Source organism: Marmota marmota, unplaced genomic scaffold, assembly GCF_001458135.2.
Source record: "Marmota marmota marmota unplaced genomic scaffold, marMar, whole genome shotgun sequence".
Lineage (NCBI taxonomy): Eukaryota > Metazoa > Chordata > Mammalia > Rodentia > Sciuridae > Marmota > Marmota marmota.
Genome location: NW_025999869.1, coordinates 23,784,346 through 23,801,688, shown reverse-complemented (window position 1 = coordinate 23,801,688; position 17,343 = coordinate 23,784,346). Strand labels below are relative to the sequence as shown.

Here is a 17,343-nt window from a genome sequence, read left to right as displayed (position 1 = left end):
ATCTAGGAAGTCAGAGTTCCTTAGGATCTCAGTGCCCCAGGAAATAGCAGCCTTCACTTTTGGCTTGAGTTCTGGGTCCTGCTTATCAACACAAACATATCTTTATCTGCCAGCATTGCCAGGATGGGAGGACATGGTCCCAGGCCCCGGCATGCTTATCCTGTGGGACATGATGGCAGCAGAGAGACCTGGGAGCTGAAGGATTTCAGCAAAGGGCACTCTAAAGGAAAGGCCCAGTTCTTGGCAGAGTGAATATTCATAGGATAGAGTTTTGGTAAGATGGGGCAGGGGAAGAGAGGACATAGCAAGAAAAGCATAGCGTCAGATAAAGGCAGGGCATTCTTTGGAGTATGGAGGATGCCCCAGAGGTCAAGACCTTGAGAGCCTTAGGTGGTGTGCATATGTCTAGCACACAAAGACCCACTTAGGGAAGCTGGGGTGGACACACAGTCTTCAGGTTTCCTACCACCCTCAAGTAGCAGTAGGGCCTAGACTTTGCTGGGTAGTGGGTGAAATGCAAAGGTGGCAAGAATAGTAGACAGAAGGCCACGGTGGGAGTCAATAAGCTTGAAGAGTCCTGGAAATGCGGGTCTGGAAGAGAGTTGTCAAGGTGCTGTTGCCATCTGAACCATACAGAGGAACAGGAAGGAGCCACGAGTTCTGGGCGCATTTTTTCCTCAGAGTTTGAGAAGAAAGGCTGGGGTGCTCCCCCGGCCCCTTGGGGCCCATCCTGGACCTCCCCACAGTAGGGACTGTGGGATGCTTATGGTTTGTCCGGCCAGCCGCACTAAAAATGGGCGGCTGTTGCTGTGGTCGCCCTTTACCTTATGCTCCCGGTCTTTACCTTATGCCTGAGCACTGTGGGGGAACAAATTGTCCACTTTTTTGGCCCTGGACTAGGCTTACTAGCAGACACTGGGAAGGGGCGGTGGCTCCGGGGGCAGCGCCCGACTCCTCGCTCCCGCCCCTCTTGGCCGGAGGTGGCGCCTCCCCTGTGGCTGCGGCCAGAGCTTGGAGGTGGGGTCGGGGAGCGCGAGCCAGGGCTCTGATGTCACCGCGCGGCCGCGGGCGCCCAGGAGAGAGTCTCAGGCTGGAGCCTCAAGTAAGCGGCGGGGCCGGGGAGTAGGGAGGGGAGGGTGGCGGGATCCTTGGGTCTCCTTCCTGCGAGGAGGAGGCTGGGGAGTTTAAGAGGGGCGGTGGCGGCAGTGGTGGTGGCTGCAGGGTTGGGAACAGCCGGTGTGTCGATCTGTCGGGAGGGGTCCTACTGGGAGTCCAGTCTGGTTACGCGAGTGGAGTCAGGCCCCTGCGCACCTTTACCTTTTGCCAGGGTCTGGGAGGGGACAGACCCACCCAGCTGGAGGAGCTCTTGGGGGCGCTGTGTGTGACCAAAGCACACCGTGGAGACTTACTCTGCGACCCCCTGTTGCTGCTTTACGGTTGCGGAGCAGCTGGAGAAACGGGTCCCTCCTGCCCCAGAACTTGCCGTCCCCCTGTCCGCGATCTGAGCCCTACTTCGCAGCTGTGGACCCCACAGGAAAGGCCGAGAAATGCTCTGGTCGACGGCCATCCACTCTCCCGCGGCTCGGCGTGACTCTGCCGCCCTCTGCGGTCGCCAGAGCCTGCGCCTCTCTGCTGTCTCACATGTCCCAGATCTTGAAGCAGCAGGTATGTGGTCCATCCACAGCCACAGCCGCCCCTCCCCAAGAGCCACCAGCAACCTGCATTTCCTGCTCAAAGAAGGGAGCTAGGGTTTCTGGAGACTCTACGATTGGGCTGAAGAGACCACCGAGTCTGAAAACCAGCAGCGAGTCTGAAAACCAGCAGCGCAGATACTGCGTGGGGTGTTCTGTCTGCATGGTGAGGCTGGGAGAGCCACAGAATTTGCCAGAACTCCCAGCCAGTCAGACCTAGCCTGGGGATGCTGGGATTCAAGACATAGTCCTGAACCTCGGAACCCGTCTTGCAAGGAGATCGTTATGCATCCAGCTTCCCCACATTGAGTCCCGTCCTGAAGGAATACCAACACAAAAGGGTGGCTTGGGCAACGTATCACAGACAGATCAGATGGGAAGTGGCCTTTGATAAAGGGACGATTTAATTCTGATGATTTGTTGCATTTGGGGTTCTCTTGTACCTCTCTGGTGAGTTTACCTATATTTGCTCCCATTGCTTTGGTGTGATTTTTATCCACAGGAAACTGTCTTCATCGATTTCTCCAACATCCTGTAAAATCCTGGGTTTGTCTGTCCTACCCTCTTTGCAGAGGTCCAGACCCACATTCCAACTGTGGCCAGACTTGCCACAGACATGGAAAGGCCTAAAGACCCCAGACTAAATGAGCACTGGACCCCTTGGCCAGTCCTCAACCCTAGTTTCCTCCTTTCAGACTGGCACCTCCATCCCCTAGACCTCTCACTCTGAACCCTGAACCCATATTTGTCTTCTCTTCCTCTCTTGCTCCTTCATTTAGATGAATGGAATGTTCTTATGGAATGTTTCCCTACTCCCAGGCCCTTATCTGGTGGTTTCCTAGCAGGGATTTCATGCTCTCCCCTTGCTCTAGTGGGGCTTGGTAAAATGAAGCCTCTGGGCTTCAGTTCAGCAAGAGGCACAGTCTGTGCTGCCCAGCCCACAACTGACACTAATGCTGAGGCTGGGACTTCTAGGATATGGCTTCCCTGTCCAGCCACAGGGACTGGCTGGACTGTAAGAGGCTTCTTGTATGCAACCAGATGAGTGTGAAACTCCTTGCTCCTATGCTGAAGGTCCCAAACACACACCAAAGCAGCTGGGCTGTGGTGATATAGCTGGTTCTGCAAAAGGGCTGATGTGAACATCCTGTGTGGACATTAACCTACTGGGGCTATCAATGCAAAAACATCCTCGAGACAAGTTAGGATCCATAAGAAACAGACAAGTATACACATGTTTTATTGTCCATTCCAATTCTTTTTATCTGATGAATTCAGAATCTTTTGTTTACACAGTAACTTCAAAAAAGATATATTTTCATGGCTTATTTTTCCATATTGGGGATTGAACCCAGGATCACTGAACTACACCCCCAGTCATTTTTTTAGGGGGAGGGTAAAGGGAGGTTACTTGGGATTTAGTCCAGGGTTACTTTACCACTGAGATACATCTTTAGTCTCCCCCACACACACACTTTTTTTTTTTTATTTTGAGGCAGGATCTCACTAATTTGCTGAGGCTGACTTCAAACTTGTGATACTCCTGTCTCAGCCACCCCTATTGCACCCCCAGCCTCATTAAGTAGGCCAGCACTCTGACCTCAAACTTAAAATCCTCCTGCCTCAGCCTCCTGAGCAGCCAGGATTACAGGTGCCACCACACCTGGTGATTTTCATGACCTCTTTTGAGAAAGTATCTTTGTATTTGGTCACCCCTGCCTTTTGCAGCCAACATAGGCAGGAATGGGTGGCATGAGCTAGCCCATGAACTGGGCTTAGAAGGACTATGAAGAGAGAGAGCTGATGTTTGAGGTCAAGAGTAGACTTCCTAGAGGAGGCAATTGTTTTCCTAGGAGCTTTACTCAAGAGTAGATTCTTGTTTAGAGAGTAGAAACATTTTGCAAAACATGTTCCCAAACCAGAATATGTGGACCAATCTGCAGGGCTGGGGTTAGTGGTCAGGGAGATGCCCCCAGGCAGATGACATCAGATGTTGTGAGCTCCAGGTCTGCTGAAAGCCCTCACTAGGGATGTTGCAACATTCTCTCCCCTATCCTCCCACCACTAACCCCACTACCTGTCCTCACCAGCAATCTGTAGTATCCTGGGTCTCAAGGTGGTGGGTGGAAGGTGACTCTGAATTACAAATAGTTTCTGGGATGCTCAAAAAAGCCTGCTTTTCTATTCCACCTCAGTTGTGGATCACCATAATCTTTCTATACTCTCCACCAAGCATCTTAGGAAAGATAAGCTCCCCTCCTAGGTTATTGGGAGCCCCAGGTTGCCAAGCCTCAAAGCTACTATCAGCTGGGCACAGGGGTGCACGCCTATAATCCCAGTGACTCGGGAGGCTGAGGCAGGAGGATCGAAAGTTCAAAGCCAGCCTTAGCAACTTAGCAAGGCCCTAAGTAACTTAGCTGGACCCTATCTCAAAGTAAAATGTAAAAACATGCAGGAGATATGACTCAGTGGTTTAAGCGCCCCTGAGTTCAATCCCCTGTACCAACCAACCAACAAACCAAACCAACAAAAAAGTCACCCTGACGCAGGCACACACATCCACCTCTTCCCTTTGCTCCCTCTCCCAGCACTGGGGAGGTATGATTTCCAGCCACTCCTACTGTGTCTACCCACTCTGTTTGTTTCTAATAATAGATAAGTAACCTGGCTGGTCAGGGTCTATAGTGACAAGCGCCTCACCCATTCTGTTGCTTCTCCAGAAAAGACTGTCAGAAAGGCGAGAAGGGTGGGCAAAAGCCAAAAAGCCCTCTTCTTTTCAACCAAGGCCACCCCTACATCTTTTCCCTGAAAATCTGTTCCTTCCCCTGCCATTCAACAAATATTTATTTAACATTGACTGCATGCTAGGCACTGTGTCAGGCACTGAGTGATGAATAAGGGCAGGGCCTGTCCTCAGGAAGCTCAGGGGTGGGAATGGTGAAGGGAATGGTAAGCTAATAATTATATTGCAGGATGGTGAATGCTGTGGAAACTCAGGACTGTAGGCATCACAAAATACAAGGAGACCTCTAAGCTTTCAATTAGAGGAAGCAAGAAAATCAGGGCAAGAGGTGGGAGTCAGTTAGTCATTCTCAGACAAAAGTCAGTATCTCAGAAATAGTATATTCTGGAATCTGCCAGTAGTTTGTGGGGAGGCAATATTTCCCATGTGAAGTTTGAGCTTTGTTGGGGGAAAGGGCATGATAAACCGATTTTCAGCAAGGTTTGCCTCTAGGAAATGGATTCTGGTTGCAGTGAGCTTGGAGGCATGCCCAGATTTCAGCCAGGGCTCTGCCACTTACCAGCTGTGTGCCCTTGGACAAATCATTTCCCCTCAGAACCTCAAGGTCCTCATCTGTAAAATGCAGATAGTGGTGAGGATCAAGATGAATATTTATATGAAGACCCAGAATATAAGAATATGCACAGAAGCAGGGAGAGAGGCTGTGATGTTGCCCCTGCCCTCTGTGATCTGAGAACATTTTCAGCATTGTTTTATCCGGCAGAGATCACATGGAGAAGCTAACGGAGTGGCCAGGAAGCAGCCTGGGTGAAATAGGTTGGGGTTGGTGCACAAGTATGTTCTCAGCGCTGCAGGAGGTAGCAGGGTAGAGGCCTCCACTGGGAGTCCTAGCAGGGAATGGACTAAGTGCCAATCGCTTTCCCTGAGCAGAGGCCCTCAACTTCCAGAGCAGCTCTCTGGGACTGGTCTTACTGCCCATGCCATCCTTGACCCCAAGGTTACTCTGCCATAATAATGTCATCCTATGGGCCATGTGACCAGAGGGGACGTGTAAGCCTCTGGCTCTCCGCGGTGAAGGGCCAGCAGTCTGTCCTAGTCTTTACTTGGAACACCACCCCACTTGTATTTCTAGGATCCACGGAACCAGCCTGCTCCTTCTGCACAGCCATGGAAGCCCTGGGTCCCAGGGACGACAGCGCCTCCCCAGCCTCATCCACACCAAGCCTAGACTTACGGCGGCTGTCCACTCACGCCGACTCGGCCTACGGTTCTTTCTCGGCCCCTGAGGCACGCACGCCGTCGCCTCGCGCGGATCTCCACCCTTACCTCGACTGGGAATACGTGCGCGTGGTTTGGGGCGGCCCGGCCCCAGCCCCCCCTGATGCAGATCCTCCCACCACGCAGCGGCCTCGGCCAGCTGTTGCTGCGTGCTGTGAGCCATGGCCCCCAGAGGCCCAGGGAACCCCGGGGCCACTCAGCAGACAGGCAACCCCGCTGCTATACGCGCAGGCTGCAGAGGCTGAGGCCGGGGCGCGGGCCGCCGAGCCACCCAGCCCACCAGCTTCCTGGGCGGCCTACCGCCAGCGATTGCAGGGCGCGCAGCGGCGAGTGCTCCGGGAGACATCCTTCCAGCGCAAGGAGCTCCGCATGAGCCTGCCCACCCGCCTGCGACCAGCTGTCCCCGCGCGATCCCCCATTGCGCACCCGCGCTCCTCCTCGCTTAGCCACCCGGGCGGGGAGGTAGGACCCACGTGCTCCGGAGCTCCAGCGCCAGGATCCACTGGTCCGGGGCGCCTCGCCAATCAGCAGCGGAAATGGTGCTTCTCAGAGCCAGGAAAGTTGGATTGCATGGGTCGGGGTGGTGGGCTGGCGGGGGAGTGCTTGAGCTTGGCCTGCTCCAGCTCTGGCCTCAACAGTCCTGAGCCCCGGGAGTTGCAGGCTGAGGTCAAAGGGTTGCAGTGCTGGGCGCAGGCTGAGGCCCAACCCCAAAGCACAGCGGAGCTGAACTCCGGGTCCACGAAGCTCGGCAATGGCTGTAGGCCTGCCAGTCGGAGTCAGAGCCCTTCAGGAGAGGTCTTGGGCCCCTGGAAAGGTCCAGGAGGGGCCGTGGCCCCTGTCCAGGTATGGAGATAGAGGATGCAGGCTTGTGGTGGAGGGGAGCATGTGGGAGATGGCCACATTTCAGTCACCTACTCACCTTTCCAGGCTGTTTCCCAAGCAGCAGAAAACCCCAGACTGCTGTTTCAGACCAAACTTTCCAGGTGAGACACATGGACCACTCTGGAAGTTGTGGGAGGCTGCTTTCACAGCTCTTGCTTAAGAAAGGACCCTGCCAGCCCCTCCAACCAACCCTCATTTTGAGCCTTCTGTCTTGCAAACTGCACACTTTTCTGTTTCCTTGGTGCAGCACGAAGACTTTCCTTCCTGGTCACTGTGGTCAGTGTGGGATCCCTGCCTCCAGATTCTTGACTCAGAAGGAAGCTGCACTGGTGCATCCTGCAGAGGACCCCCAGAGCAGCCCTGCCAAGTGTGAGCAGGAGGTCTCAGAGATCTGCATGGAGTCTCCATATGCCCTCCTTCCCTCCCTTCCTGATGATGAAGTGTTCCTGGAAGAAACCCTGCATGTTGGAATGAGATCACTTCCAGACTCCCATGTTCCCCAGGAGTTTCCAATCAGGTGAATTCCTTCTTGCTTCCAAGCAGAGTGAGACACTCTCCCTCACACATAAACCTCTAGAAATGCTAGAGGGGCAGGGAACCTTCTCCTAGCTGGATCCTGGAAGGCCAGGTAGTTGGGGTGGGGGTGGGGGAAGGCATCCCTTGAAGATCACTCTGGCCTCAGTCAGAGATGTTTTTTTTTTTTGTTTTTTTTTTGATTCGGTGTCTTTTCTGTTTCCAGTGTCCATGCCTCTGACCAGCAGTGTGGAACTGGCTTGGGCCAAAGGGCTGGCCAGGCTTCAGTCTCCCCAGAGTGCACCCTGCATGAATGTCCGGGGACTGCAGGGGCAGGTGACTGCTGGCAGGAGATGAATGGTTCTGTGGGTATCTGCAGGCCCACAAGCTATATCCCCCTTGGGACTGCAAATGGTGACATCTCAATCATTGATACCAGTGGACTGCTTACCACTGACCACCCTGCAGTTGATGCCCTGGGACCTTCAGGCAATGATAAACTAGGGTCCCCTCACCATACTTCCCTGGCCTGGGGTACTGGACAGCCTGGTTCCAAGCCAACATGGCCATGTCAACGTCTTGAGGAGCTGGTTCAGGAGCTGGCCAGACTGGATCCCTCTCTAAGTGACACTCTTACCTCCCAGCCATGCCCAGAGCCACCCCTGGGCCTGCTGGATGGGCTGATTCCTTTAGCAGAAGTCTGGGCTGCAATGAAGCCAGGCTGTGGTGAAGCTGGAGAAGAGGGTCCTGGTACTTCTGAGCCAGGGTGAGTGAGAGGCACCAGGGGCTCAGGATTCTAAGCTTCCACAGTCTGGGACAGGACAACCCAGGGAATTCTAACTTTGTCCCCAGGTCCTATCAATTCAACTTTACCCAGCTCCTGCCAACTTCTCAGGAGATGACAAGGCCTGAAAACTCTCCCTCCTGTCCTGTGCCTGACTGTCCTAGTGCCCAAACATCAAACAACAGCATCCAGGCTAAGAAAGTGAGTGTGGAGAGGTTGGTGGACACTGGGTGGGGCAAGAGTCCAGTGTCTGGGCTGGGAAGACAGAGGCCCAGCCCTGGCCTTGAGTACCCAGCCCCTCCCTGTAGGTGGAGCTAGCCGGCCTTCTCCAAGAGATGCTGCAGGACCTTCACATCCAGGAGGAGCGGCTGCGAGGTGCTGCCCAAGAATGGACCAGACGCAGGGTGGCTCTGGAATCTGCAGTGGGCCAGGCCTGTGCACCCCGGGAACTGGAGCAGTTCAGCCGGTTCTTGGCTGACCTGGAGCGTGTCCTTGGCCTCCTGCTGCTACTCGGCAGTCGCCTGGCCCGTGTGCACCATGCCTTAGCCCGGATGGGCCCAGATGGTGACCCTGATGAGCGGGTAAAGGGGGTTCAGGCTGGGGGAGAATTGGGTGGGGAGGCATTTTTGTCTCTGGCTGAAACCATCCCGGGATCAGCGGTGCCTCACTGCTGTCACAGCATTCTCTCCCTGTGGCTCTAGGACTCTCTGTTGCAGCGACTTGGGCTTCTGCAACGGCAGCAGGAAGATGCCAAGGAGCTGAAGGAGCATGTGGCACGACGTGAGCGGGCCCTGCGCGAGGTGCTGGCGAGGGCACTGTCTGCAGAGGAGTTGTGCTCCTACAGTGAGCTGCTGGTGGGCAAGGCCACCGTTCTGGCCCAGCAGCGCTACCTGGAGGAACATGTCCAGCTCTTTCAGAACCAACTAGACGCCCTTGGGAGCAACCTTGGCCTTCGTCCCGTCTCTCCCAGGCCATCCTGGCCCCCAGAGACCTGCCCTCGGGATAAACCACCCTTCCTTCCTCCCTCTATCTAGTTACAGGTGGCAGGATGGGGCACTGCCCCACCTCACCCACACAACTGGGGCCATGCTGGCTTATTGGGTGCTTTCCCTTGAGGAAGCCAGAGAAGACCCAGGCTGGTTGTTTTCCCAGGCTACTCCTTCCTGGTATTCTCATGTGACCTTACCCATGTCTGGTGGGTTATTTGGGGATTAACTTAAGAACCTTAAAAATGGCAGTATCCCCCATTTTTATGATGAAAGAGGGGCTTTGTTAGTACTGGTTGAAGAAAGAGGAGACAAGTCTGAGGAGCACTTCTACTTGAGATACAAAATGGCCTTATTTTTTCAATAAAAGTTTCTAATAGAAGTGTGTATGTGTGTGTGTGTGTGTGTGTGTGTGCGCGCACGCACGTGTACGTGTGTCCATCCTGCACACAAATGGAAAGAAGAGGAAAAGGAAGGGGTCTTGTTTACAAAATGCAGCCACCAGGGAGTGGAGTAGGCCCACCGCTATAATCCCAGCTACTCAGTAGGATGAGGCAGGAAGATCACAGTTCAAGGCCATTCCGGCAATTTATGTCTCAAGATGAAAGTTTAAAAAGGGCTGAGGTGGTAGCTCAGTGGTAGAGTGCTTGCTTAGCATGCTTAAGGCTCAAGGCCCTGGGTTCAATCCTAATACCTAGAGGCCCCATCCTGGCTGACCAGAGCAGAAGAGGGACTTGGCAGAATATCAGGTCTGGCAATGTCTAGGAAGACTGGATAACCAGGATTGAAAGTAAAAAGAGCCAGGTAGACATGGGGCTCTAAATACCACTGCCATTACAGTAATTAGCTATTATGTTGACTGCATCACTATCACAAAAGCCTAGGTCTGATCAGCTGAGTCCAGGTCTCCTTAGCTGGTTTTAACCAGACCCTCTCAACTTCAGTATGGAAGTTGGAGTACTATCTCCTTTTAAGATTCAAGGAAGAGGGAATTCCCCCAAATTGAACATGGGTAAAGATCTTTGCTGCCTAAAATCCTTTATGAATGCTCAGTACACTTGGATATTTGGGAACATTCATCCCAAGACTCAGAATCAATTTTCCTCTTCCAGTTCAAAACTTGGAGCTGGGCACCATGGTCCACATCTTTAGAACCAGCACTTGGGAGGTTGAAATGAGAATATTTGCTTGAGACCATGAATTCAAGACCAGTTTGGGCAACATAGTGAGACTCCACCTCAATAAACAAAACTGAGCTTATTCAGTTCTTTTTCAGAGGCCCCCACTGAGTTAGCCAGGGCAATGAGGGTAGTTGAGGATAGAAATTGAAAGGGAGGAGTGGGATCTGTAGACCCTCCATGCAGGGACAGAGCGCCTCGCCTGGAAAGGCAGCTGCAGTTGTACACCAAAGAGAATTATCTGGGGGTGGGCTGAGGTGGTATGAAACATAGAACAAAGTCCCCCACCAGTTGTGCATCAGCTCTATGTACATAGAATCAGGTTTGCAGTTGTGCATATGAAAATGTTTCAGTATTGTAGCTGCAAACACCAGAGACAAGAATATTATTCTGCAAAGGTTAAGGATATTTTTGGAAGTTGGGCACATTAAAAGGCATATGAGTGTGTATTTAAAGCCTACTGACCCTAAAGTGAGAAATCTCTGCTTCTGAGCTTTTTTTCTGATGTGTATTGTCACTAAGTGCAACTGGTTGGGAATTTTAAATGGTTGTATTCATACCAAAAGCATTAGTTATAACAGTCGTGCTATTGAGCACAGAACAATGCTCACATTGTACCTCCTTATAAAAAACATATGGAGCTCCTGCTGAGGCCATTGCGGGTTCTAACATTATGCTTTGCTTCTCTCCTTTGAACACTGTGGGCGGGGGTCTCAGTTCCAAGGTCCTCAGCTGAGCAAGTCTGCATTATAGACGGAAGCTACTAATTTCTTCCTTTTTGTCCTGTATAGTTCTCCATTGCATTCTCCCATTATGGTATTCTTAGAAACACATTTAAGCGCTGTTGTCTATTAGGCCAATGGGAATTGTATGTTTCAGACAAAGCACTTCCAGCCTGGGTCAGGCATTGAGCGCATGGGTATGGAGGTAGGGGCATCTGCCATCTTTCGATGAAACTGAACTTTAGTTCTGTGCTGGTCTTTCCATGAGGGAATATGAAGCTTCTGTGCTCAATCCTGCTAGCTCAAGAGTAGGGCCACTCTTTCTGCTCTGGTCCTTCTGTCTTGCCTGTCCTTCCTGCCGATTTTCCTCACTTCCATCTGTTATTTCTTCAGAGAGCAAGAATGAGTTGTTCAGAGATGTTTTGTTTTGTATTGCCAACACAGACCTCAAGACTTTTGGGGGACCTGAAGTCCGGTGAATTGACCCTCCAAGACACTGCCAGCAGAGGGCACTGTTCTCTTTAAGGTGAAAGCTACTCCCCACCGTTATCACCCGCAGCCTCTCCAGCTAGCAAACTCTGGTCAAGCCACTAGGACTTTGCCATGTCCTGCAGAGCAGTGGCCCTGCTGGGCCTGAAAACTGGAGCTGAGCCTTTGCTTCTGTCAGAAGGAAATTCTGGCTAGCTAAGCAGGGAAAGGCTGGCTGGCTCTCCTTTGCCACAAGGTCTCTGCTGGAAAGTGCTCGGCTAACGAGAAGTGCAGGGGAGGAAAGCCGGGGGTGTCGATCCTGAGCTTCGGTATTACAATAGGCCTTGCACAGATTCCCAGGGTGGAAAAGAGTGTTGCACGAGTTGCAACTGGGGTTTCTGCCGCCCCACTCCTTTAGCCGCCCGCGTCCGTGACTCCTGGTCGCCTCCTACCCCTGGTTGCCTGAGACGGTGCCCTGAGGCCTTGAAGGAGCTTTGGCTTCTGCTGGAGTGGTTGCCCGGCAACAGGCAGCCCCGCGGCCGCCTCCCCTGCTCGCCTCGCACCGCCCCCGCTGCTCCTCCTAATAAGGATTTAATTAGTGTACTTTTTACCTTCAGACTGTAAATTGGAAGCAGAATGGGGAAGCAGTGTTCCGCGGTGCTCCAAACCAGTGAGCAATCTGTCTTGTACATCCTGCTCGGCACACAAAGTACCTCCCTGAGCGACTGGCGTAAACCTCAGGGATCCTCTCTGGAACAAATTGCCGTGCTGTTCATTCAGATGTAAATCAGAAGCTTAAGAGCAAAGTTAGGTCAAATGTAGTTGAGGACTTTAAAGAGAAGAGGTGAAAGGGGAATTTGGGGACGTGGGGAGGCAGAGGGGTACTTGCTATGAGGAAATCCTCCTCCAGGCCCCGTAGTGTTACTGTTATAGCCTCGCTGCTCTTAAAAGGTCACAAAAAGCACTTGTCTGTTGTCTTAGATATTTAAATGAACACGCACTCCCCAGTAGCAGGATTTTTTTTCCTATGTGGGAGAGGTCTGCATTTCATTCTCCCTTCTCTCCTCTTGCAGGTAGGCACGCATTCGGCTACCCCGGCTTCCTAGAGTCAAGTGCAGAGGAGTTAGGCCAGTTCAAGGCAAAAGGCTATCTGCAGAGCCATAGAGAATCTATTTATGAAACCATTTTCAATGGTCACAGAGTTTCTTCAGGTAAAAGTAAAAAATGGGGAGAATATGGATCCTGGGTGGGTCTAGATTTATAACCCCGTGTTCAGGGGTTTCACACCCCCCTCCATCCTGGGCAACAGTTTAGGTGTCATAGGTTGGTTGCTAGAGCAGTATGGGCTAAGAAAGACAATTGTTTCTATGTTTTTAGCTTTTACTTATATGTGGTGCTGAGGATCAACCCAGTGCTTCACATGTGCTAGGCAAGCACTCTACCACTGAGCTACAACCCCAGCCCTGATGCTTCTATTTTAACTAAAATGATATTATTTACAGAACAGGATAATTTCCCTTTTGTGGGAATATGTTTTTTCCTGGTTCAGTGAATTAATTTATGTATGCAAATACTGACATGGTAAAAAAAATGGTGATCATATTGAGTAAATCCATAAACCAGTGCTATATAGTTTTGGAATATAGGCATGTACACTGTGGAACCAACTCAGTACCCTTGTAATATCTCCAGTTGGCAATGGAATTCAGGAAAAGCCTTACTTATTCCATAAGTTCCTCCCTCCCCACAGCCCATTAGAATAGGTACTGCATCATAAGTCCCACAGAGGAAGGAGATGTGAGCTTGGAGAATTGGGTGACTTGCTTAAGGTCACTAAGTGAGGAAGGGGCTGAGAGACCACCCTGCTTCTAGACAGGACAGGGTAATGGAAAAGAACACAGGGATGCCACCCTAACTCTGTCATTACTAGCTGTGAGGCCCTAACAAGTTACTAAAAGTTTCAGTTCCCTCATTTTAAAATCAAGATATTAAGTATATTCCTTGTAAGGTTTGAGTAAATATTTAGAGTTGTGCCTGGCGCTTGCTTAATGTACATGGCTTATATTGTATGTATTATCCCTACCCTAGATCTCCATTAGGAGAACGAGACTTGCTCAAGAATACCTTAATCTCCATATGGGAAATGTAAAAATTTATTAGAAAGTTTGCTATGGATATGACTCATGCACCTCAATATCATCGATTAACTTCTCTCCCATTAAAAGGAGTCATTATCCTCTCTGTGACAATTTTACCACCTAAATAGCCTTAACAGTTCATTTTTGGGAATGCCCTTCTAGAGGAGAGCCTATTGCTGGGCAATATATGGTTCTTTTTAAAAAATTATTAAATATATGAATATATGGTTCTTGAAATCTCTCTCTCTCTGTATATATTTTCTACTGACTTACTTTATAATTTCAGAATGTCCTGGTCTGAAATAAAATAACAGTGGTTTTCTAACACCTGAGTTTTAGGTTTACCAATCCTTAACTCTTGCCAAATGTTTTATTTTGCTTGGACACTCTTTAGAAACACAGAGATTCCTTTGGCCATTCAAATAACACTTTTCTGATGTAAGCATGCAATAAACATTAATTATTAGTGTTAGTTTAGATTTTGTCTCTCAAGGCAAGTGATATCTGTGTCTGTAATCTGTTATCTTGTCTCAATCAAATCTCTTCTTTATCATAGAAAATCTCTAATATTTCATTCTTTTAGATCTTCAGCTACTAAAATTGCTATAATTATTGCCTCCCACATTTTTTTCTTAAGAGGCAGAATATTTAATTTGCATTTTAAAATAATTTATGCAGACTAGTTAGAGTTCCACACAGGAAGGTATGAAGGGTCAGATCAGGGCCTGTATTTATCCACAGTTCTTGGCTACTGTAACTATGTGTGGTTGACTCTTTTAGTTTGGAGAGAAATCCAAATTCTTTCAGTAATAGAATGCTTGAAAGAAGCAGAAGAATGAGGGGGAAAAGAAAAAAGTAGGTAAAAAGAAAATAAAAACACAGTAGTAAAAGCTGAATAATGTTTAAGGGAAGTATATCTCACAAAAACGTGAATAAAATGCTGTCTGTTTATTTTGTTGCTTAAATCAAAACATTCCATGAATGATTGCCTTAAATAACTTCAACGGCCTCACTGATATATACTGAAGAAGAGGGAAAGCCCTACTACTCTCTGCCACAAAAATCATTTGATATAACTAATGACATGCAAACATAATTTGCAAAAGCAGACCATTATCACGATATGAAATAAAAAAGTTGACTGAGCAAATAGATTTGACATCTTTGAAATAGAAAATGTACCCTTATAATTATCCTGTGCCAAACCTGGGAAATCTTGGCGATATCTACAAGCCTTCTCAATTTACGATTGAAACAAAGGTCCAGAGAAGTTAAGTTCTCAGTTCAATGTCACTGAGCAAAGATTCTTCTACATATGTTATTTTAGAATAAATTGTCTACTTTCAATTTTTTTTTAAAAAATAGATACCACATACTTTTTGCTTATTCAGGATTTTCAAGTAAAAGAGTTACTCCTTAATTGTATCAATTACTATTTAATCAGTTGTTTTTCTGGTATGATGTTATAACTTTTTTTCCTTTGAATATTCACCCATTGCACTGAAAGGCTTAGCAAGGTGTGAAAATCACAGATTCACAAATGTGGCACTAAGGCATAATTCACAAAGAGATCACAATTTAAGAAAACTAAATATTCATGCCAAATCAGAATAGCCACCTTTGAGTGCCAAACATACATTTACATTTCACCATAAGTATTCCCAAAATGTCTCTTTTCTATCTTTGTTAAATCATGTTTACTCCCAAGATGCACTGGTTTCTTAATATTTAGCATTCACAGTACAACTGCAATTAGTTACATTCATATGGGTCACAATAGTTATTCTGTGTTCAAGACTCCCCAGAATCATGATTGACTAAAATGAGGTAGATGAACTTTTAAGAGTTTTCTTGGTTGGGACTAATTTCCTTTAGATCTTGAGCATTCTATTTGTTTTAAAATGGAATTCCAAAATATTTAGCAAAAGATTGAAAATGTCTAAGCTCTTTGCCTAAAAATGGAAAAATATAGTTTTAAAAGGTTATTATGAAAGTTGCTTTACCTCATTTCAATTTAAAAACAGAATAAAAGCATCAAATTACAAAACCACTACATATCTTAAAGTTGACAAATAACCCAACATCTTTGAACATTCAAAGAGACCCTTGCTCTAGTTCTGGCTTGGGAGTGTGTAGACTCAGAGGCATCTGGTTAGCTCATTCAGGGGCCAGACCAGCTGCTGCCCCTTAACCTTTGACCCTAAATTTTAAGTCTCCTCCAGAGTTCAGGACTGAAGGCTGGTTTCTTCATAGGAGCCTTTCACTGAGATCTCAATCAGACAGATCAGGTTTCAAACAGAGGCTGGAAGTGCAGGCCCATAAGGATAAAACAGGCTGCAGTGGACAAAGTTGGAAACAAGTGTTGAGCCCCATTCTTGGGCAGACTTAGACTGTGAGGCGAGCCTAGATAGACCAACCAGGCCATAGCCCCATGGATCTTCAGGTTGCCGGGGGCAGACTGGGCACCAAACCAGCTAAAGGCCCTGGTGCGGGTCGACGAGAGACTTCTGAGAAAGCTGGCAGGCCACCACGGATCTTTGTCTTTTTATGCGGAGCCATGGGCGAGGCGCCCAAGAACTTGCTGAAAGAGCTCGACTTCTTCAAGCCACGGGCCAGGTCCTGGAGCATCAGATCGTCGGCCAGGACACCCAGAAACGCGCTGGTGGTGGAACTGAGGATCGTGGCGGCCACTTGCACTGGATGCCGGGTAGCAAGGCTACCACTTCCACCACTGGTAGCATCTGGCTCCGTCGCTCCTCGCAGGCCTGGGTCACCAAGCAGGCGTCGCACCGCATAAGAGGAGCCAGGACGCAGATACTGGTAGGCTCGACGTCCGCTGTGGTCACGGACATGCACTTGAGCACCCAGACGCACCACCAACAGCACAGCGGCGTCCTCGTGGCCGTGCAGAGCGGCTAGGTGCAGCGGTGTGTAGCCGCCATGCGAGCGCGCGTTCACGTCGATTGGCGCGCCACCACGACGCGCGACCTCCACCAGCTGCAGCGCCATCTCACGGTCGCCGCTCTTGGCGGCCCAATGTAGGGCCGTGAAGCCAGATATAAAGTCGCGCTTGGCAGCTAGGCCGCGGTCCCGCAGTAGCAGCCCGTGAAGCTGGTGGGTCCAGCGGCCAGTGGCCGCCCGCACTAGCCACTCGTGCTCAGTAGGCTCCAGGGGCACGGCGGACGGCGGCGGCGCGGTGGGCATCTCCTCGGTGTCAGGGCTCAGCAGACGCGGGCCACTGCGCGACAGGCGCCTTAGGTGCGGGGAACGACCGGGTCCCAAGTGGAGGCCCAGGCCCGACTCCTCAACTGAGAGCCGCCTCAGGAGCAGCGGGGAGCTCCGAGGGCTAGGCTCCTCCGACAGCTGCCGGCGCAGGCCTTGCTCCTCTGCTCGGACCCGGAGCGTGGCGGGGCCCAGGACGCAGCGTACCGGCAGCATGCAGGGCTTCGGAGGCGGCGCGCGCGGAGCGGGTGGCGGCGGCCCTTTCGCGGCCCGGGGTCCAGGTTCCAGGTCTGGTGGCTCTGCGCCGGGAGAGGTTTCCTCCGACGGCGTGCTAACCGGCGAGGCCACCTCCGCGGAGGATCCCTCTGAGGACAGAGCTAGCTCAAAGGCTGGAACCCGGGGGTCCGCGGGATCCTCGGGGTGCTGGGCCGAGCCTAACAACGGCACCCCAGTGGGCTGGGTGGGTTCAGAGGCCGGATCCCCGGGGGTGTCCCGGAGCTCTGATGGCGGGGCCAGGTCCTCCGGTGATTCTATGGACGGCTGCGCGGAGGCCGAGTGCGCAGCTCCAGGGCCAGAGTTCTCCCCTAGCGAGACGGAAGTGGCCTTCGACGGAGGGGTTGGTGCCCCAGGGATGCAGGGGGCCAGGGGCTCTGGTCCCTCCGAAGGCCGAGGCTTCTTCCTCAGCACCACGAACTTGACGCCGTCCAGCTCCTTCACCACCGCCACGTCGTTGACGAA

General features: G+C 50.7%; 2 protein-coding genes across 3 annotated transcripts; one reads left to right on the top strand and one right to left on the bottom strand.

Moving 5' to 3' along the window:
• Positions 1-947: 947 nt before the first annotated feature.
• On the top strand, positions 948-9,259 carry Shroom1 (shroom family member 1). Of its 2 annotated transcripts, XM_015492747.2 has the most exons (9): positions 985-1,102; positions 1,449-1,665; positions 5,567-6,555; positions 6,640-6,695; positions 6,842-7,111; positions 7,334-7,873; positions 7,960-8,092; positions 8,200-8,472; positions 8,593-9,259. In XM_015492747.2, exons 2-9 carry the CDS (start codon positions 1,548-1,550, stop codon positions 8,923-8,925), a joined length of 2,712 nt encoding a protein of 903 aa, XP_015348233.1. In that variant the 5' UTR covers positions 985-1,102; positions 1,449-1,547; the 3' UTR covers positions 8,926-9,259. The 2 variants fall into 2 exon arrangements, with proteins under 2 accessions (XP_015348234.1, XP_015348233.1); XM_015492748.2 differs by lacking the exon at positions 1,449-1,665 and having other exon boundaries at positions 948-1,102.
• Positions 9,260-14,318: 5,059 nt separating this feature from the next.
• Sowaha (sosondowah ankyrin repeat domain family member A) lies at positions 14,319-17,343 on the bottom strand (the record flags this gene model as incomplete). The annotated part of the gene is made up of 1 exon (XM_015492585.2): positions 14,319-17,343. A coding segment is annotated over one exon (1,521 nt), but the record flags the coding sequence as incomplete, so codon positions are not given.